This window comes from Myxine glutinosa, chromosome 3, assembly GCF_964187855.1.
Source record: "Myxine glutinosa chromosome 3, kmMyxGlut1.1, whole genome shotgun sequence".
Classification (NCBI taxonomy): Eukaryota; Metazoa; Chordata; class Myxini; order Myxiniformes; family Myxinidae; genus Myxine; species Myxine glutinosa.
The window spans coordinates 53,820,821-53,841,936 of record NC_136263.1 but is presented as its reverse complement, the minus strand read 5'-3'; the positions used below and the strand labels follow the sequence as shown (position 1 = coordinate 53,841,936).

Here is a 21,116-nt window from a genome sequence, read left to right as displayed (position 1 = left end):
CATAGTTTTGTTGAAATCTGGAGTGAAATCGGAACAAAATTTGGAAAAAGCTATTTTTTAAAATCAAGTAATTAAATAATACACTCTGCCAGACGTGAGGTAAAATGCCTCTAAAATTCCTTTTTTTAAACTCTTATAAAGGTAATTATTGTACGTGTGATTTTTTTTTTGCACCGTCCAGGGACTTCAGTCGCGATCTTTTTGGATTCGGATTCTACTAATTTATTATCCATTTTTAACGTACCCAAGTAAATCCAAGCAAGTATAGCAATTGATATGGTGAAACTTTTTGTTTTGTTCAATATTTTGAGCGTTGTTTTGGTAAATACATTTAATTACTGAAACACGGATACAGTGAGATAACGCCATATAATTTCGTCGAGGACGTCAGCGTGACGTCATCAGTGTTGTGTTCAGTATTCAAGATGGCGGCTTCACGCGGTTCGAAGGATGATTTGTTCGATGTGCCGAGGTCTATAAAACGGTAACTGATGCATATCCTGTGGTCATATTACGTACCAATCACAGCTAAAGACACCAAGAAGCGTCGAATGATTGCTCAGAGTAATGTTTAATGCATAAATTGTTTTATCAGGGAAGCGGTGGTCTTCTTCTTCAAGTACGTGAATTATTGTGAAAGTTATTACTCCATTCTGCAAACCTGTATAATATGACACTGTTTTTCTATGTATTTCACTCGATCACTGGATGCTTTGAATACTGCTGAATGATTTGGAAATACTGGAACCACTGAATATACATAGCAGATTATCGATAGCGCATTGAGTTTATCTTTGGTACATTATAATCTGTGTGTGTGTGTGTGTGTGTGTGTGTGTGTGTGTGTGTGTGTGTGTGTGTGTGTGTGTGTGTGTGTGTGTGTGTGTGTGTGTGTGTAATGTTACCGATAGACTCCTAAACGGAGAGGCTCACGTGCTTGATATTTGGCATAGACATGGCCATTGAGCCTGGGACGAACATGGCCGACCTGAAAAAATTTATTTCATATTTTTTTACCATATTTTTACCTCAGCGCATTTCAGCGAGGAATATAATACACGGAATCTGAGCCGGTGGCAGAGCAGCGCGCTGATTCACTCAGAGCGATCACGTGATGTTCCTTGCCGCCATAAACTCACAGCAAGTAGCATAGATTTTAGCATGATTAGCATTTAGCATGATTTAGCATGATTTAGCAAAGATAGTACCATATTTCACATAGATTTTTTTCAGCGAGGAATTTAATACACGGAATCTGAGCCGGTGGCAGAGCAGCGCGCTGATTCGCTCAGAGCGATCACGTGATGTTCCTTGCCGCCATAAACTCAGTTACGCGTTCGCACGTAATTCAGAGCGAAAAGCGATTGCGTTTTTTCACATTTCAGCCAGGAACATTGCCATTCACACCACATAGGTTTTTTTTTCTTCATCTTTCGATCCATATTTTTTTTCAGCGAGGAATATTATACACGAATCTGAGCCGGTGGCAGAGCAGCGCGCGGATTCGCTCAGAAGCGATCACGTGATGTTCCTCTCTCCCTCCCCTTACCCCTCCTCTCCCCTCCCCTTACCCCTCCTCTCCCTCCCTTACCCCTCCTCTCCCCTTCCCCCTCCTCTCCCCTTCCCCTTCCCCCCACCCTACCCCCTCCCTCCCCCCTCCACCCTACCCCCTCCCTTCCCCCTCCACCCTACCCCCTCCCTTCCCCCTCCACCCTACCCCCTCCCTTCCCCCTCCACCCTACCCCATCCCTTCCCTCTCTCCCCTCCCCCCTCCCCTCCCCCCCTCCATCCTCCCCCCTCCCTCCTCCATCCTCCCCCCTCCCCTCCTCCCCCCTCCCCCTCCCCTCCTCCCCCCTCCCTTCCCTCTCTCCCTCCCCTCCCCCCTACCCTTCCCCCTCCATCCTACCCTTCCCACTCCATCCTACTCTTCCCCCTCCCCCTCCCATCCCCCTCCCCCTCCCCTCCCCCCTCCCTCCTCCCCCTCCCCCCTCCCTTCCCCCTCCCTTCCCCCTCCCCCCTCCCTTCCCCCTCCTTCCCCTCCCCTCCCCCTCCCCCTCCCTTCCCCTCCCCCTCCCTTCCCCCTCCACCCTACCCCTCCCTTCCCCCTCCACCCTACCCCTCCCTTCCCCCTACACCCCACCCTTCCCCCTACACCCCACCCTACCCCTCCCTTCCCCCTACACCCCACCCTACCCCTCCTTCCCCTACACCCCACCCTACCCCTCCCTTCCCCCTACACCCTCCCCCCTCCATCCCTTCCCCCCTCCATCCCCTTCCCCCCCTCCCCCTTCCCTTTCAGAGCGAAAAGCGATTGCGTTTTTCACATTTCGGCGAGGAACATTGCCATTCACACCACATAGGTTTTTTTTCTTTCATCTTTCGATCCATATTTTTTTTCAGCGAGGAATATTATACACGAATCTGAGCCGGTGGCAGAGCAGCGCACGGATTCGCTCAGAGCGATCACGTGATGTTCCTTGCCCCTCCCCCTCCTCTCCCCTCCTCCTCCTCTCCCCTCCCCTCCTCCCCCTTCCCCCTCCTCCCCCTTCCCCCCCCCTACCACCCTCCCCCACCTTCCCCCCCTACCCCCTCCCCACCTACCCCACCCCCTCCCCACCTACCCCACCCCCTCCCATTCCCCCTCCACCCTACCCCCTCCCTTCCCTCTCACCCTACTTACACTCTTCCTCCCCTCCCCTCCCCTCTCCCCTCTTCCTCCCCTCTCCCCTCTTCCTCCCCCTCCCCCTCCCCTCCCCCTCCCCTCCCCCTCCCCCTCCCCCTCCCCCTCCCCTCCCCCCTCTTCCTCCCCTCCCCCTCCCCTCTTCTCCCCTCCCCCTCCCCCTCTTCCTCCCTCCCCCTCCCCCTCTTCCTCCCCTACCCCCTCTTCCTCCCCTCCCCCCTCTTCCTCCCCTCCCCCCTCTTCCTCCCCTTCCCCCTCTTCCTCCCCTCCCCCTCTTCCTCCCCTCCCCCTCCCCCTCTTCCTCCCCTCCCCCTCCCCCTCTTCCTCCCCTCCCCCCTCCCCCTCTCCTCCCCTCCCCCTCCCCCTCTTCCTCCCCTCCCCCTCCCCCTCTTCCTCCCCTCCCCCTCCCCCTCTTCCTCCCTCCCCCTCCCCCTCTTCCTCCCCTCCCCCTCCCCCTCTTCCTCTTCCTCCCCTCCCCCTCTTCCTCCCCTCCCCCTCCCCCTCTTCCTCCCCTCCCCCTCCCCCTCTTCCTCCCTCCCCCTCCCCCTCTTCCTCCCCTCCCCCTCCCCCTCTTCCTCCCCTCCCCCTCCCCCTCTTCCTCCCCTCCCCCTCCCCCTCTTCCTCCCCTCCCCCCTCTTCCTCCCCTCCCCCCTCTTCCTCCCCTTCCCCCCCTTCCCCCTCCCCTTCCCCCTCCCTCCCCCCTCCCTCCCCCCTCCCTCCCCTCCCCTTCCCCCTCCCTCCCCCTCCCTCCCTCCCCTTCCCCCTCCCTCCCCTTCTTCCTCCCCTCCCCTTCTTCCTCCCCTCCCTCCTCCCCTCCCCTTCTTCCTCCCCTCCCCTTCTTCCTCCCCTCCCCTTCCCCCTCCCTCCCCTCCCCTTCCCCCTCCCTCCCCTCCCCTTCCCCTCCCTCCCCTCCCCTTCCCCTCCCTCCCCTCCCCCCTCCCTCCCTCCCTCCCCTTCCCCCTCCCTCCCCTCCCCTTCCCCCTCCCTCCCCTCCCCTTCCCCCTCCCTCCCCTCCCCTTCCCCCTCCCTCCCCTCCCCTTCCCCTCCCTCCCCTCCCCTTCCCCCTCCCTCCCCTCCCCTTCCCCCTCCCTCCCCTCCCCTTCCCCCTCCCTCCCCTCCCCTTCCCCCTCCCTCCCCTCCCCCCTCCCTCCCCTCCCCTTCCCCCTCCCTCCCCTCCCCCCTCCCTCCCCTCCCCCCTCCCTCCCCTCCCCCCTCCTTCCCCCTCCCTCCCCTTCCCCCCCCTCCCCTTCCCCCCCTTCCCCTTCCCTCCCCTTCCCTTCCCTTCCCCTTCCCCCTCCCTTCCCCCTCCTCCTCCCTCCCCTTCCCCCCCCTTCCCCCTCCCTCCCCTTCCCCCCCCTTCCCCCTCCTCCTCCCTCCGCTTCCCCCTCCTCCTCCCTCCGCTTCCCCCTCCTCCTCCCTCCCCTTCCTCCTCCCTCCCCTTCCCCCTCCTCCTCCCTCCCCTTCCCCCTCCTCCTCCCTCCCCTTCCCCCTCCTCCTCCCTCCCCTTCCCCCTCCTCCTCCCTCCCCTTCCCCCTCCTCCTCCCTCCCCTTCCCCCTCCTCCTCCCTCCCCTCCCCCCTCCATCCTCCCCTTCCCCCCCTTCCTGAATACACTGAATTGTAACAATTGAATAATGAAAAAAAAAATTAAAAGGAAATTAAAGCCGCTTTAAAAAATAGACACGGACATGTAGAGAGGAGAGAGGGGGTAGGAGGAAGAAGAGAGAAGAGGGGGATACTTTTGCTCGCTTTTTCCGTCACTGGGGACACTTGGGACAGGTAACTTGGGACTCTTCCTAGTCTCTTATAAAATCCCCACTGTTACTGTAAAGTGCTTATTCTGGTTCTGCAAAGCTTAGTCTTTGCCTAATCACAGGTGTTTGATTTAGCAATTGGGGTTTTGCTAAGCAAGCATGGTTTTAACACAGGTCTCTTTCGTTCAGGGTTACAAACGATCAATGGAAGGCATGTATGGACCAACTTCGAAGCGCCACGAGCCTGACCCCTACAGCATGCCCTATGGGCCTCAACCACCATCGGCTGACACCTTTGGGTCATTTTCTTCCCCAGCCGGTTTCTCTGACCGCCGACCACATCCTCCACCCCCTTCGGCATCAGCCTCACATTTTCCCTTCAGCTACATTCCATCGGAACGGGCCACTCTGGGCCCGTCGCCTGCTCAGCTACCCACAAGCCTTTCTGATGCCCCCGTGGCTCAAAGCCAAGGACAGTGGGGTCCTGGAGGATGTACCGAGCTAACCTATCCAATGTATCCAGGTCGTGGGCCGGGTCAGACCTCTAGCTACGTGGGCATGGGCCGGTCCCAGCACCAGGGGCATGGTCCTTTGCCAACTGGTGACGATGGACTGGTGGGTGATGCCTGCGGGCGACAGATGGATTGGCACTATGGACAACGGATGGGCCATTCCACCTTTGGACTTGGGGTGCACCCGCATCAAGCAAGTGCAGCCACTGGTCACCATCCGTCATACCGTACACCAAGTCCGGCCAATTACCCACCGGTGATTTACACATCAGGACAAACCTTTATTGATTGATTGTTCTCGAGCAAGGCTCCACTGCTTTGTTGTCCTTTTTCCTGGTTTCAAATGCAGGTTATTGCCCATATGCAAAATCACAACCATCTGTAAAGTATGTCATGAGGACAAGGTCTCCGTCTAACATTTCGGTTAGCATAGCCATCATTTGGGACTGTGCAAGCCTCACAAAACTGTTAAGATTTGGAATCCATGGAGGACAAAGTAGATCAAATGATGATTTGTTCACCTTCTAGCAGCCATAACAATCGAGTTTTCCAACTGCACGTAAATTTGTTATTTGAGAGCAATCTTGGTGAAATTGTCCCAGTGGCTGCATGTGAAAACACGTTAAGACAGAACATCAGCTTCTAGTTATGATTGCTGAGTACTTGTATGCTCTCAAACAACATGGGTACAGAGATTTTCCGACCATGACGATCAGGCCTCAATCCAGGTCAGAGAATGCTTGCCACAAGACAAAGCATTTAGGTTTTGTGGTAACCTCGTGAGATGATCTTTGAAAAGAGATGATGAAAACTCCCAAATTACACTTTAGAAAGTTATGACGTGTCTGTTTAATTACACGATTATGACTTTATTTCATTGCCCGCCCCAAAGGTTACAAGCAACCAACCCAAATTGAGATAACAAAAACGAATTCTCGAAATCTCACAAAATCAAACACTATTATTTTATTTTTTTTATTATCCGCCGTTCTTTTACAGGTGGCATCCAGTAAAGGTAGCTCCCTCTCTTCGACTGTGCGGCTGCAGAAGTTTGTGCCCCAGGTCCCTACCTCCCACCTAGCTGGCACCTCCCAGCCCTCTTCTCTGTTGCCGCCACGCAAGGAAGCTCCTACATTCCCTCCGGGCAGTGTGGAGGCTACACAGCCTAACTTGAAGCCCAGGCGCAAGCTTTCTGCTAAGGACGTGTGTGAGTTCCATTTGTCGACCTGCTTGGCATACGATAAAGCTCACATGACGTATAGTTTTATGGTACGTATTCTCTGTTTTTATTCTTAATTTATTTAAGTTTTATTCTCTGTGATTGCAGTGCCTCCTGAAGCCTGGCGAGTCATGATGGCTCTCCGATCCGGCCTTCTGGCTGAGAGCAGCTGGGCACTGGATACCATTTCTGTGCTGCTTCATGATGATGGCTCTGTCAGCAGCTTCAACTTGAACCAGGCAAGGGCGCCATCACTTCCTGAAACCCTTTCCTCAATCATTCTCACAACATTCCTTATCCATTTATATAGTTGCCTCTTCCTCTTTTTCTCCACTCCTCTTTCAACCCCTTTGTACTGCCCTCCTTTTTTTCGCCTCCTCTCATTGCTTTCTGCTTCAACCTCACCATGTGTGGACATGTTGCACCGGTTTGTGCCGGGCCACAGGGGTATTTCACCTCCGAGAGCTACTTGTTTTTTTGTTGTTGTTGTTTTTTTCCCATTTCTAGCTGCCAGGATTCCTAGAGCTGTTGCTGGAGCATCTCCGCCGCTGCCTCATCGACCTGTTTGGGATTCTCGCCGAAACTGAGGTGGGACGAGGCTGCCCTGCTGCTTTTAAATCTTCCCCAGACCCTCTGGACCCTGAAACACTGGCCGCCACGCAGCCACTGCCAAATGAGGAAGAGACTGCGAGTTTGACAAACGTTCGATTGCTGCGAGAAGACAATCAGCAAGAAGGTTGTGGGAGCAAAGATAAACATGGAAACGGACATGAATGTGAAGACCAAGAGCTGGACAACTGTAACAGCAGAGACCTGGAGCAGTCAGATAACGAAGCAAGTATAGTAGAAGACAAAATGGCAACTGAAACAGAAGATGGGAAAGACGTTAATGATGATGAAGTAAGAAACAGCAAACCTCAATCAGACTTTGACCAAACTCAGACCTTCATGATCACGTCACAGCGGTTACCGCAGCGTAGCAGATTTAGCCAACGGCGGATTGTTATTGTGCCTGAAGATCACTCCACTGCCTATGTGTTGGACCACTCAGCGCACTTTGGTCACCCACAAGCTTTCACCAGTGGCCATCTTCATTGGCAGCTCGGTGGGGGTGATACCACTGAACATATTCAGTTAACATTGGATGGTGGCGAGGCTGCTTTGGCAGCAGCTGATAAAGCAATACATCGTGAGGCTATACAAAAACAGACAACAAAGCAAGGCAAGGCCGAACTTTGCCTCAGGACAGATGACCTCAATGGTCATCCCAACGATGCTTGTGGGACAAATGGTACAGAAAAAAATGATCATGTTTTTTTAGGATTCGAGGAACAAACATGTGAAGGTCTATCCATAACCTATGCAGAGGATTCCGGGCTCTTTGAAGACAGGGCCCAACGTTTAGAGGAAGAACCCGAAAGTTATGATGACCGACCGCTTGCACTAGTGCCATCTTGGTTTGAGGCAATATATGGCCGTTGCCTCTGTGTCTCCAACATCCTGCGAAGTCTGTCTTTTGTGCCTGGGAATGATGGTGAGATGGCCCACCATCCTGGTTTGCTGCTACTCCTTGGTCGCCTCCTGCTGCTGCGGCACAGGCACCCTGTGCACCAGTGGTTCGGATATCCATCTGCTTCTCCTGTGCCTCAACATGATGGTGCCAAGCCACTTTCACTGAATCCAAGGAGTAACGAGGAGACCAAAGCACCACTTACATCACAAATGATCGGTGAAGAAAAGGTTGTAAAGACAGAATTGGTATTTTCAGAGGTAAGAGAAGGCCTGAGCTTATTGACCGAGTCCTCCATCCAAGAGCCTGGAATTGAGGAGGATGAGGACCCCAACTGCTGGGAAGCATGGCAATTTGACCTGGCAGAGATCCTCCGAGAAAACGCATTGGTGACATTGGCCAATATCGCTGGTCGGCTGGACCTCTCACAGCACCTCGAGATCATCTGCTTTCCCCTGCTCGATGGACTGCTACACTGGACTGTATGCCCAGCGGCCTGTGCTAGAGACCCTTTTTGCTCACTGGCTGCAGGAGTTGCAACTCTCTCTCCACAGCGCCTTGCTCTGGAAGCCCTGTGTAAGCTAGCAGTAAAGGAAGCCAACGTGGATTTGGTCCTGGCAACGCCGCCGTTTGCCCGTGTAGAGCGGTTGCTTAGCACTCTGGTGCATTTTGTGGGTGAACGGCGAAGCCCAGTGGGCCGCGAGATGAGCATAGCGCTGCTAGCCAGCCTGGTGGCAGCAGGTGATGGTGGTCCTGCACGTGTGGTTGCAATGCAAAAGGGCACTGTGGCGAGCCTCATAAGTTTCCTTGAGGATGGCCTCATGGCAGCACTGCACTCAAGCCAACAGCAACACCAAATGCTGGAACCCCCGAGCGTGGACATGTTGCGCCGAGCCGCAGGGGTACTTCTTGCACTCGCACGTCTCGAGGACTCGCAGTCTTACTTTGCACTGCACGAAAGCCGTCTGCTAGACATTGCCATGTCACACATCCTTAATCCCTACATCTCACCCGTTGTAGCTGACATTCTCTTTACGCTTGGCCACACGTGACCATTGCCTCGTTCTGGCTTCTAGGTGGCACTTATTCTTTCAGTGTTTGGTCCCGTTCCCACATGCTGCCTCCTGTACCCCACACTCTGGGGTGCTCTGGCATGAATCTGGAAACCCTGGTGCGAATCATGCTGGGTGGGTTGAGTTGCCGAATAGTGCGATATTGTTCCTGCCCTCCTCCCATTTTATTCACTGTCGTACTCACAACCACTCTATCTCCACTTGTATCGTTTTTTCTTCCCCTGCCTTGTATGCTTGTTTTTTTCTTGCTCTCCTGCACTGTCCAAATGTATGCACTTTCTTCACTCGACTTCCTTTCGTCTCCGTTTCAATTCCACCTCATACGTTGTGCTTTCTCGATATTGACGGCCTCAATGAGGCCCAAAGGAGCCTGTGACTTGCTTCGCCTATACTTGGACAAATTGGCCGCATCAGGCAAAAAGGTATTTTCTGGCCTTTCACGTCTGCATAGGTCCGTGTGCGTGCATCCTTTTTTGAAGTGGGACAAGGGGTGGGAAGCTATATTTTCTCTGACCCCAGAGAGGGAAAGGGTGGAGATATAAGAAGTGAACACCTCCTGCGCTTTCCCAAAAAGGACGAGGGCTTTGGGATGTATCCACAGATCTTTGCGCCATTGAGATTATCGAGGTCTGAGAAATTGCTCCATGGCATTGCGACAAATGACGGCACTTGCATTATTATTATTATTATTTACTTTCCTCTGCCAAGATGTTTTGAGTGAGAGTTTGAATTATTGGGGTTCAGGTAACCTCACCTGCGGTGACTGCAGTTGTAGCAGCCACGTTGTATCATGAAAATCCCACTTCCCGGTGTCTTTTCTTTCATATGTCGTGTTACAAAGAGAACAGAATGATGCTGAAAGCAGCAGATCATCTTGCCTTGCGCTGTTCTCCTCGTTATCCCTCTCTCCTGGTCCCATGGGAATGTGTTTGGAAGCAATGGTTTGGGTTCAGATGGAGGAGGGGGCAAGGGGGTGTTAAATGTGGGCAGTTTTGGGAAGAGCGCTGCTATTGATGTGTTTGTGATGACGATAAACAGTGCGGATTGCCTAAATGATGTAAATAACTGTAAATTTGTCGATTTCCTTAAGTTCAAAAGTTTTTTTTATTTTATTTTATAAACTTGCTCATAATGCTGATGCAAAGCATAGCAGTGCATTGGGCAGGGCAGCGGATTGAAACTGCCTCCCTCGTTACAGTTAGTGCGGTGTTTTAATGTACAAAGCTGGCACCCATCGTAAACACTGTCCCCTTTACTCTTCTTCCCCTGAAATCACGTGATGCCAACAAAGAGGTACGCCGGTGTGACAGATGCACATTCACACTGGATTCTGACCTCTGCATATCTCGCACTGCGTAATTTTTCTTTTGGATTCGGGCAAGAGGAGCATGCAGCTGCGCGGCCCAGCCTGTTCTTCGAGCTCTGCTCTTAGTTAAGACCTGGTTCCGCCCTCATCTGTTCCTTGAATTTATACTGTATGTTGACCATGGTCAAAATAAACCATCAAATCTTCGTTACACATGTACACTTCTCCGCTGCTACCCTTTCGACCTAAGCTACACAGCTTTGTGTCGCAATTCATGGTTTGGTATGCCAGGCCGACGTCCACTTGTATTGCGTCAACTGTAATGGAGATAAAATCGGGATGGGATGTGTGTGGAATAGGACATTTTTCACCAAATATGAGAGCATTCATATTTGTCAGAGGGCTTTACTTGCATCATGCAGGACTATTTGGAGGGAATCGGCAGTCGTGTGGTGAGGGTAAAATTGGGGAGGGGGTGGCAGGGGAATTATGTGCTGGGAATAAGAGAAAGGACTGAAAGTGAAGGTTGTGTGAAACTCAATGTATGAATGAATGAATGAATGATCGTTTTAAGGCCATTTTCCCCGCGAGAGCGGGGGTTAGCCTTGCGGGCCCCATGACAATCATGGTTCCCTGTTTGGGGCAATGTTTTTATGGCCGGATGCCCTTCCTGGCGCCAGACCTTGGTCACGCTCTTACGATGTGCAGGGATACGGTGTACCTATTCTAAATTGGGGTACACACCGTGATCATTCATCCCAGCAAGCTGGTACTCAATTTGCCGACCTCGGAAGGATGACAGGCTGAGTCAACCCCCCTGGCGTTAATTCAGCGATCGACCAGGATTCGAACCCAGGATCCTAGGATCCCAAACCGGCACCCTAACCGCTAAGCCAACACTAGGCTCAGTGTGAAACTGTGTGATCACATCAGCTAAAGCCTTATGGGTATGTGTGAAACTCAATGTGCTAGCCACTTATCCATAGGAGTTCATAGCATGTGTTTTGGGATGTAAATAACAGGCTGTGAGTACGGATGAAATGCTCAATTGAAGGTGTGATCTGAATATTGAATATTGAGGACTGTATCAACTTGTGGAAGTGGTGTTGTTATGGAGATCAAATGTCTGTGCTCCAGTGCAGACTAGGGCAGGGCTTGAAGTTAGTGAAAAAGGCTTTAACCACAATGTGCAAAAAAATAAATTGAGAAAGAAAATGGGGATGGGAGGAAGAGGAAGTGGTTGGTAGGAAGGATGGAGTGTGTATGGAATTTTGGAGACAGAGCGAGTTTAAACCTGTCGTTTTACGGGATGCAATGCAAAACGTTGGTGTAAAGGTCGATGAGAACGAGATTTGAAAACGTGATTCGGCTATATGGATGCTTTAGTTTACTGGACTGTAAAGCTGCAAAGCCCAGAATGGAAATTTTACATTTGCATAAAAAAAGAACAAATTGGGAGTGCAACATGCGAGTAAAGGGCAGGCCGAAAGGCCTCATTTCCTTGCGGTCGTACAGGAGCGTGCGGACGTGGATATTTTATATTAATTTGCATTCTGCATGTGGAAAATAATTAAATGCAATGTTCGATTTCCAAAAGAGAAAAGACCTTGTAAGCTCTCCTGGCCGAGGGAGCCACATGCCAATGTGAGACGAGGCGTAGGCCCATGTCACGTGATTTACGATGCTCACGGAATGCACCGTTATTTAATGTTTTTATATCAATTTCAGTAAGAATTCAAAAATTTTATTGTGATGTTGTACGAATGTACGACATTATTTTGACATGTGTAAGGTCCACAAATTTGAGGTAAATTGATTGGCCCAGGGGTTTGGAAACTTCGAGAACAAATATACTCGCTCATACAAGTTGGGTCAACCAATTATGACTTGTACTTTCATGTTGGTGTTTTATTTGAAAGGTGATCATTCAAAGACGGCACGTCACGACCTAGCAGAGACAGAGAGAGAAACAAACAGACAAAATGGTGATTGGTTTGTACCGTCAGCTGTACATTCCATCCATCCTTCTGATGGACAGAACACATGTACAAAAGTATTTTCAGGTTGTTTTTTTCTTTCAGGGTTGTGCAACAATCGGTGCCTTAAGAGTTTTGCCTTTGTGAAATGAAGACAGAGTCTTGTTGGTGAAGGGTAGTGTTGATCTACATCAACAGACAGGTAGAACGACAGATGACAAGCAGGATGTTGAGGTATGCTAACCGCCATGGGAAACGAGAAGCTGACGTTTCGGCCTTTCTCCCTTCGTCGGAGCAAGCGTGAGGTTAATGTCCGAAAGGTCAGTTTCTTGCTTCCCAGGACAGTCAGCATACCTCTGATTAAACCCATCTTTATTTTCTTCCGTGCCCGCCTGGTACGAAGAGATCAATTGGAAGTAACAGCCGTAAGAACAAATTGTGAACATAATAAATGGTTTATTTCCCCACAACCCCAACATCATGTAAATAAATGACCAGGTACCAAACCTGTGTGGCATGGGGCTATGGGGAAAATGAAGAACATGCTGCTGGTGGCCACCTGCAGATTCCTAACCAGGACACCAGGCATGCGAGCTGGGCTCTTTGGTTTGACGCAGCTGATATAACGCCATGATTTGAACCACTCACTCGTTAACCTAACAATTTGCACCCATAAGCAAAACTCGCACATCCCATAAATTCATTCAAAACATCCCATAAATTCAAAACTAGCACAATTCCCTAAGGTCAATAGAAATATTAATAATAGTAAGATGCTCGAGCATCGCACCACAACACATGTGGTATACCGGAGCCGACCTTCGTTCAGTGCATAAGAGGTTGTTCTTCGTGAGTCGGAAGGTGAGAAGAGGACGGGGCGCGGAGGCGGGCTGTATCGTTCTCAATGTACACATGTGGGATCACACCAGCCAGTCTGGAAACGAGAGAGCATCGAATGAGCGAGAAAGGAAGAATCCTCGATCGAAACAATGAAATGGGATATACCTGGATTAAATGACCAGGATTAAATGACCAGGACCTGGATTAAATGTGTTCATGTGAGGGCCTAGTCCCTGGTGTTGGGCTAGCGGCTAGGGTGCCGGCTTAGGATCCTAGGATCCTGGGTTCGAATCCCGGTCGATCGCTGAATTAACGCCAGGGGGGTTGACTCAGCCTGTCATCCTTCCGAGGTCGGCTAATTGAGTACCAGTTCACTGGTAATTCCCTGGTTGTCGTTAAAGGCGGCAAAAAGGGTTGGCGTCAGGAAGGGCATCCGGCCGTAAAACATTGCTTCAAAAAGGGGACCAAAAAAACAACAACAACCACGGTTCCTGAAAAAGGCCAACCCCCGCTTTGCAGGGAAAAATGGCCTCTAAAGGTGGTTATACCTGGATTAAATATACAGGTTAGATTTCTGGCAAACTTTTGACCTCCAGTATTACAGGCAAAGCCTTATGGGTAGGTTTCCCCCAGAAATTGACATTACAAACAAAGTTCAGAACAGGATTTGAGTTGACTTTGAGAATAATGGCTGACAAAAATACAGCATGTGGGATGCTGTTTACGAAGGAGGGGGGAATGAGCCCATTATAGACGAGGCTCTGGAAGCCACCTAGTGGCAGGTGTGACAGGTGCACATAAGGTGCTGCTGGCCTTCAGCATAAAAAGATAGCATGGACACCGAACAAGCAACCATTGTGCAGGCTTTCGTGGGCCTAATGGCCTCCTGCTGCGTTTCTTGTGAGGGAACTTAAAACCGCGCATGATGACCGAGTTCTCGATCTCCCGTGAGACCGCTCACTTGGCTCGACGCACACCGTGGCTTACCGTGCTCCCACGTCCATCGCTGGTCACACCTTGAAGCCGAGGGCACGCATGCACTGCTTGTGAGCCTCGATGAGCTCACCACACTTGTCCTCACCTTGCTCCACAATGCTGTAACAGAGTGTGTTTGGGGGGGAGGAGGTCACAGTTAGATGATTACCATAATATTCTCACACACTCATTATGTCTCTCTGAGAGGACCATCTGGAACCCAATCCTCCTCCCGTGGTCCCTCGGATGGACGTTGAACTTGCGTCCCGTCTTCCGGCATTAGTTGGTGGACTTTATAGATCCCAAGGTGTCCTCCGCGAATAGTACATGAGCCATAGCCGGCACCCTGACCAAATTACAAATTCCTGCCCTAACTACTTAGTCGAACATCAGGCCTGGCCAGCTGGTTCATGAAGAACTTGAGCCATAACCTTCCCCTGGTCAATCCCATAAGAACGTGGGAATAATTGTGGCCAATAAAGAAGAAGAGGATTCCCATGTATCACTTATGGGTATAAAATAATGAAAAATGTGGATATATTTAGTTTAATGGTCTACAAAGCACCGGTGTTGTGCTATCAATGCTTCACGCACACAGAACCCTGAAGGAAACGTAGGCTTTGTAGGATCGATGAGAAGGTAAGCGGAAATGATATGTAAGGAACAAACGGAATGGACGATAAGGAAAGCAAAATGTTTGGGTTGACCCGTTCGTTATTCCCATGACGTAAGCACAAAGCCCATGATCCTGGGATCCCAGATTCAAACCCCAGATGAGTTATACCACGTTAGGTTGTGTTGCCCAGTGTCCATTCATTTAGTTCACGTAAAGTTACAATTGAGTTTCCCAATGTCCGAGTCCACCATACGATACCATACGAGCTCCTCCACGAGCCTCGTACAACGGAGAGGAGGTGGTAAATAAAAAGATTCCAAATCTCGAAACCTCGTCATGTTCTGCCAGCAAGCACCTCTTTCAGCCTTCAAATAACTCTAGGGAGGTGCATTGTGCAAGTACCAAGGCATTGCGACAAAGCCGCACCATCAGATTGCTACCGAGCGATTGGGAAAGAAGCTTATCAGCACAGATATTGCACACAACAGCAACGATGTCCCTTCTTTTCCACCGATGTATGCAAAATACCTGCTCTATCATGCTCCCAATCCCCTCCCTACCCCATACATACCTACGGGCTAGACATCCACCTCACCACATATGCAGGTTCCCACAACAGAAGGTCCCAGACAAGACTTCTGAAACTCGTTTCAGGTCAATTATTAATTCAAAAGCATCCGATGTTTACAAAAAGGGACACTGTGTACCCTACTCTCACCTCCTCTGACCTCGACCTCCCCCTTCAAATACTTAAAATATCGTTTAGCATGTCATCGTGAACTACTGGCGAACAGGCCACGGCAAAAGACGTTCTTGAAAGACAAAAAATTCGACATATAGACATCACGTGACCTTGACATTTCCTCCAGTGTGGGAGCCGCATGCTGGCTCGACTAAGGTCTGACTAAAAATACACGACCTATTCTGTAGCATTGAATGTCAGGCGGAGGTGTGGTGTACAGAACCACCGTGATGGTAGCAAAGTAGTGCTCATAGCTTTGTGTTACTGCCATACCATGGGAGGTGGTGGGAAGAGGTGTGTGCAGAACGTGATGCGCAGGGAACCATGTTCATTTGAGGTGTACACACCGGCCAGGCAAATAAATCAGAAATTTGTGAAGCAACACGTCAGCAAAAGTCAAAACCAATCAAAGAGAGAGAAACAGCACGCACAAGTTACAGGTTCAGCGATAAGTTTTCAAATAACTAGAATGACACTCGGTAGAGCACATACCTTAACCAGGCTGAACAGTTTACATTTTGTATCCTACCGATAGGCTGGGTCCACGTCTGGTCCTCCAAAATCTAATCTGCTTGTTCTTTTGACCTACCCAACTCATCCTCCAAGTTTCATCCGAGTCCGTCCACAACTTTTTGAAATATCGTACTATATATCGTTTTTGGGCCTATCTCACAATTATTGTGAAGAATCACTTAAAAATTATATCCCGATCCAGGTCTTCACCAAAATGTAATCAATTCCTGCTTGTCGCACAACCAAACCCGCCCAACTGGTTTCGTCCGGATCTGCCCAGAACTTTTTGAGATATCCTCCTTACCAACAAACAGTCAAACAAAACAGGGGCGAGTACACAATCTCCGTAGAGCTCCATTGGCGGAGGTAATAACAATAACAATAGCTCACCATTTTTCCATAGTTTTCCGCTTCCCTTCACAAACCACCTGAGCTGGGGTCAAACCTCCAGGAGAGGCCTGTGCAGTCACCTTTGCATCCTCCTCTCCCGAAGACATCTTCTCCAACACAGTACCCACACGATTGCTGGCACTAGGCGATGGCACAACGGCCCTCCCCATGGGGCGGGAGGGGGCAACGTGTTTGGGGGGGAGGGAGGGGCCTGACGGGTATCGGCTTATCATCTGACTGCTCAGAGCAACCGTGACATTGCAGAGTGAAGCACAGAGCCTTAGAAATATTCAATTTCGATCTCCAAATACAACCAATGTTGATGTTCAACAACAACAAAAAAATCCATTTTTCCAATGGACGCTGTGATGGGTCAAGGGCAACACTGTTGTTAAAAACAAAAGTGCAACAAGGTGATGCCAAGCTGCATGTGGAGTTTGGACTCACTAGAAACTGGCCATGAGGATTACCGATTGAAGTAATAAGGTGCAAGGGGTCAAAGTCTCATCCACTAATGCGCAAAACTTGTACTGACAATACGTAATACAGATAAAGTTTACATTAAATATCCAACAACATGTTTGTGCATTCCCCTGTTGCAGAGAGATTTAATAGAAGTGTCTAAGGGATGAACATCAAGTGCGTATTACTATTTGTGCTTGCCGTGCAGCGAGTATCTCCTACTTCTTGTGCTCTTCCAGGAGTCAAGATAAGAAAGGTGTGTATAACTTTTAAAAGTTACTTACTACAAGAATCCATAAACTATTAAAACTTACTACAATAATCCATAATTCGCCATCTTTGGACATCACATGTGGACATCAGTCGTCTTTGCAAGTTGTTGTCTTATCTTTTCTGCATCAATTATTATTGGGGGAATTTCCTAAGGACGTTGCTTCTTCTCTTCCAGGTTTCGGATCCATTCCACCTCCTTATTGTGTTATTTTCGATCTTTATAAGTTTGTTTCCAGAATCGTTCCAGTTCATCTTTTTTCAGGAGGGGATGACACATTTTGCTTCCGTTTCCCTAGTTCAGGGTATAATCTTTTCAGGATGTTTTGAAACATCTGGCCTCGTTTGCTCCTCATGTTAGCCTCGTCGTAGTTTTTTATTTTCCTTGCTTTCACTTTCATTTTCAGTTGTTTTCAGCAACCATTGCCTCGAGGTCTTTGTCTTCAATTTTATATTTGTATTCTATTTTCTGGATTCTCCTCTTTACTTTTGGGCTTTGATTTCCTCTTTGGAATTGCTGTATTTGTCTTGTCTCCTTTTGGAGCATCTCCCTCCAACACTTGAGTCGTTGCTTCCATAGTGGTGCTTGGTTTTAATTTGTGAAACCTGTTCTGTTCTTGTGGTGTTCGTTTTCTTTTTCCTGAATCAATAGTGCTGCTGCAAAATTCACTGTTGACTTTTTCCAGGAAGGCTGATTTTGGTATTTTAAGAAAAGATTTATTTGTTCTGCTGATTAGTGCTTTTGTGCATTTATTATTGTGTCATCAAATTCGTTGTGGCCTTTCTTCAGTTGGTGTCAGTCGCACCTCCTCTGTCTTATAAGCCAGCTCCTCTTCCAGATCATGTTGTTCCTCATCATCCTCCCCCTCATCCTCTGCCTCCTCTCCTCTGTCCTTCTGTGTCTCTTCGTCCTTCTACCCATTATCATTTTTGCATACGTTTGTGTTGTAGCCATGAATCGGTCTCCTTCACCACCCATCCCCATCGCATCAGATGCAAAACACCTTCTGTGTGGAAGGATATTCCCCACTCCCCTCAGCATTCCAGCTTTCATTATTTTTTTCCATTGCTGTACTGCTTGCATATTTTGTTTGAGACAGGCAGCATCGTCAGCTTTGCGCTTTGCACCCCTCTTTTTGAAGAAGGTGCAGCATTCTATCTTAGCAAGATGCACTCCGGCTGCCTGGTGTATCCTCACAGACTTCAGAGCTTTCTCTGTTGGGGGCCCGTAATCCTTTGCTCAGAGTTGTTTTTTTATGCTTTCCAACACAATTTGCCCTTTCAAGCATCACAAACGGGGCTTCCGTTGCACCACTCGAGGCCTCCCGATAGCTCCATTGGCCATTCGCACCATGCGGTGTCTCCACCCCATGCGGTGTCGCCACCCCGATGGTCGTGTGTGTGTGTGTGTGTGTGTGTGTGTGTGTGTGTGTGTGTGTGTGTGTGTGTGTGTGTGTGTGTGTGTGTGTCGCTGTTTTACTCAGTGATATCTGAACGGTGCTTCTGTTACGTGCTCCTCCCCAAACCCCGGTCACGGTGTACTTCTGAGCCCCGAGAGGAGTCACGGCAGAAAGATGTTATTCTGTGTGTCAAAGATCAATGGTGAAACCACACCAATTGTTACCAACAAACAAGTATTGTATTAAGGTCACACAAGAATAACAGTACAATAACAATATTAATCAATTATACAACCAATATATCATTCCTATGATGGTACCATCAGTTTCGTACAATGTAACACTGTGCTCCAAGTGAGCGAAAATAACATTCCCAATGTCTCTGCCCCAGCTTCAAAACAAACTCGATCCACGCTCCAGTGATCGTCAGAACAATGTTGTATCGAGACCAGAATCCCATTCAGTTGACAGTCACACTGCCAAAGATGGGCAAAGGTAGCCTCAAGAGGCGACTGGGAAAACACACCTTCGGGTATGGACGTTCAACGGCTCCCAATCGGCGAACCGCAAATTCCCACTCAAAATCCACGTTACACACACAACACCAGGTTACGTATGGATGCGGTGAAATGGTTGAAGCGAGGTGAAAAGCCTGGAGCGATCTGAAATCAGGCACGAGGCAAAATGGCCAAAGGTCCGTTCATGAGACGTAACGGCACTCCAATGATTCTCTTCGGAATCAACCGCAAAACCTGTCACGTAGGTTTAACTGTCACAGCGATAACAACTCTGTCGCAGGAATCCCTTTCCCAGGAAACCCAAAGTTCACTCGTGACCCCCGTTCGCCAGTGATTGCTCAAAACCTCAACGCAGCTCGGCTCCTTCTCCGACCTCACTTGCTCCGCCTCTTCTTCCTCTTCTTCTCCGTCCGGTTCCCGATCCGGTTTCTTTTTAAGACTAATTTTTTTTTACCTTTTGAAAACAGTTATCTCCAATTCACTTAAACGATAACAATAATAGTACATGGAACCAAAAATGTTTACAGTGGATGAGAACCACAACAACGGAAGTGACGAATCCGTAACACTTCGTAAAATTTTCAGAGGTTCATCAGCGAGATGGAAAACGTGAAAGATGAGGAAGTTGTTGTGGTAGGAGGAGACCTAAATGGACATGTGGGAAGGAGTATGGACGGTTTTGAGGGAGTTCATGGGGGTTATGGATATGGTGTGAGGAATGGAGAAGGTGAAAGGATTTTGGAGTTTGCTGATGGAGCTGATTTGTAATACTCAGTTCCAGAAAGAGGATAATAAGCTTGTTACATATACGTCAGGTGGGTCGACGACAACCGTCGACTACCTGATGGTGCGTAGGCGAGATAGGGGGCACCTCCGGGACACAAAGGTGATCACGGGGGAGGAGGCCGTTTCACAGCACCAGGTTGTCTGCGACATAAGGGTGAAAGGTGCGAGGAGAGCTCGGCGGGTGAAGTACCAACTGAGAATGAAGGTGTGGAGGTTGAAAGAGGTGACAGTGAGGGAGGCAATAAAAGATAGGCTGAGTAGGGTCGAGGATGATGTGGTTGAGCTTGAAAGTGGTTGGATGTCAATGAAAGATAGTCTGTTGGGAGCCATTGGTGAGGTATGTGGATGGACAAAAGGACCACCGAGGCACTCGGAAACATGGTGGTGGGATGATGAAGTTGGAAAGAGGATTGAAGTTCAAGGAGTGGCAGAAGGCGAAGGGTCCGGGAGCAGAAAAAGCAGAGCATGAAAGTTATAAGGCAGCCAAGAAGGCTGCAAAGAAAGAGGTAGCAAAGGCGCAGGAGGCATGTCGGAAAATGTTCGGAGAACGCTTGGATTTGGAAGAGGGTCAGAGAATGGTATTCAGGATTGCAAAGCAGATAGCGAAAGAGAGGTGTGATGTGATGGGGGTGAGTTGCTTGAAGGATGAAGTGGGACAAATCGTTGTGGACCCAGATGGAATTAAAGGAAGATGGAAAATATATATGGAAATGCTGTTGAATACAGAGAATGAACGGGATGGCAACATAGAGAGTAACCCAGTTTTAGGACCGGCAGAGAAGATAACTGAGAAGGAAGTTGAGGAAGCGATAAAAGCAATGAAGAGTAGAAAAGCGGGAGGGTCAACGGGAGTTGTGGGAGATATGTTGAAGGCAGCAGGAAGTTGGGGTGTGAAGAGAATGACAAAGATCTGTAATCTGGTGGTGAAAGAAGGCCGCATTCCAGTGGATTGGGAACTGAGTACCCTCGTCCCTCTATACAAGGGGAAAGGTGATCCTCTGGAGTGTGGCTCGTACCGAGCAATAAAGTTATTGGAGCATGGAATGAAGGTATTGGAAAGGGTGTTGGAGAGGAGGATAAGGAAGAAGGTGAAGATCGACGAAATGCAGTTTGGATTTATGCCAGGAAGAGGAACGACAGACGCGCTCTTTATTGTGAGGCAGTTGCAGGAGAAGTACATAGAGAAGAGGAAGAAGTTGTTTCTTGAGTTTGTTGATCTGGAGAAAGCATTCGATAGGGTTCCACGCGAAGTATTGACATGGGCATTGAGGAAGTTAGGAGTGGAGGAATGGTTGATCAGAGCAGTGATGGCAATGTACAAAAGAGCGTGCACAGCTGTGAGGACGAAGGACGGGAACAGTGGTGAGTTTGAGGTGAAGGTGGGAGTGCATCAGGGATCGGTACTAAGTCCACTACTATTTGTAGCTGTGATGGAGGTGCTGGCTCAGAACGTAAAGGAGGGTTTACCGTGGGAGTTGTTGTATACAGATGATCTGGTGTTGATTGCAGAAAGTATGGATGGACTGAAGGAAAAGATGAACAAGTGGAAGGAATGAATGGAGACAAACGTGTTCCA

General features: G+C 49.4%; 1 protein-coding gene and 1 long non-coding RNA gene across 6 annotated transcripts in view; one reads left to right on the top strand and one right to left on the bottom strand.

Moving 5' to 3' along the window:
- LOC137423556 (AT-rich interactive domain-containing protein 1B) overlaps window positions 1-10,263 on the top strand; it is a 127,864-nt gene extending 117,601 nt beyond the window's left edge. For all 5 annotated transcript variants that reach the window (XM_068110845.2, XM_068110841.2, XM_068110842.2 and 2 more), the window contains 4 exons: window positions 4,622-5,200; window positions 5,944-6,151; window positions 6,272-6,402; window positions 6,671-10,263. In XM_068110845.2, the coding sequence (XP_067966946.2) occupies window positions 4,622-5,200; window positions 5,944-6,151; window positions 6,272-6,402; window positions 6,671-8,725 (2,973 nt within the window). In that variant the 3' untranslated portion in view covers window positions 8,726-10,263. The remainder of the gene's footprint in view (window positions 1-4,621; window positions 5,201-5,943; window positions 6,152-6,271; window positions 6,403-6,670) is intronic.
- A 2,201-nt stretch (window positions 10,264-12,464) lies between these two features.
- Window positions 12,465-16,263, bottom strand: LOC144891306 (uncharacterized). The gene is made up of 3 exons (XR_013622827.1): window positions 16,105-16,263; window positions 13,856-13,963; window positions 12,465-12,962 (listed from the first exon to the last, which is right to left on the bottom strand). It is a non-coding gene; the product is annotated as an uncharacterized LOC144891306 (long non-coding RNA).
- Window positions 16,264-21,116: the final 4,853 nt, after the last annotated feature.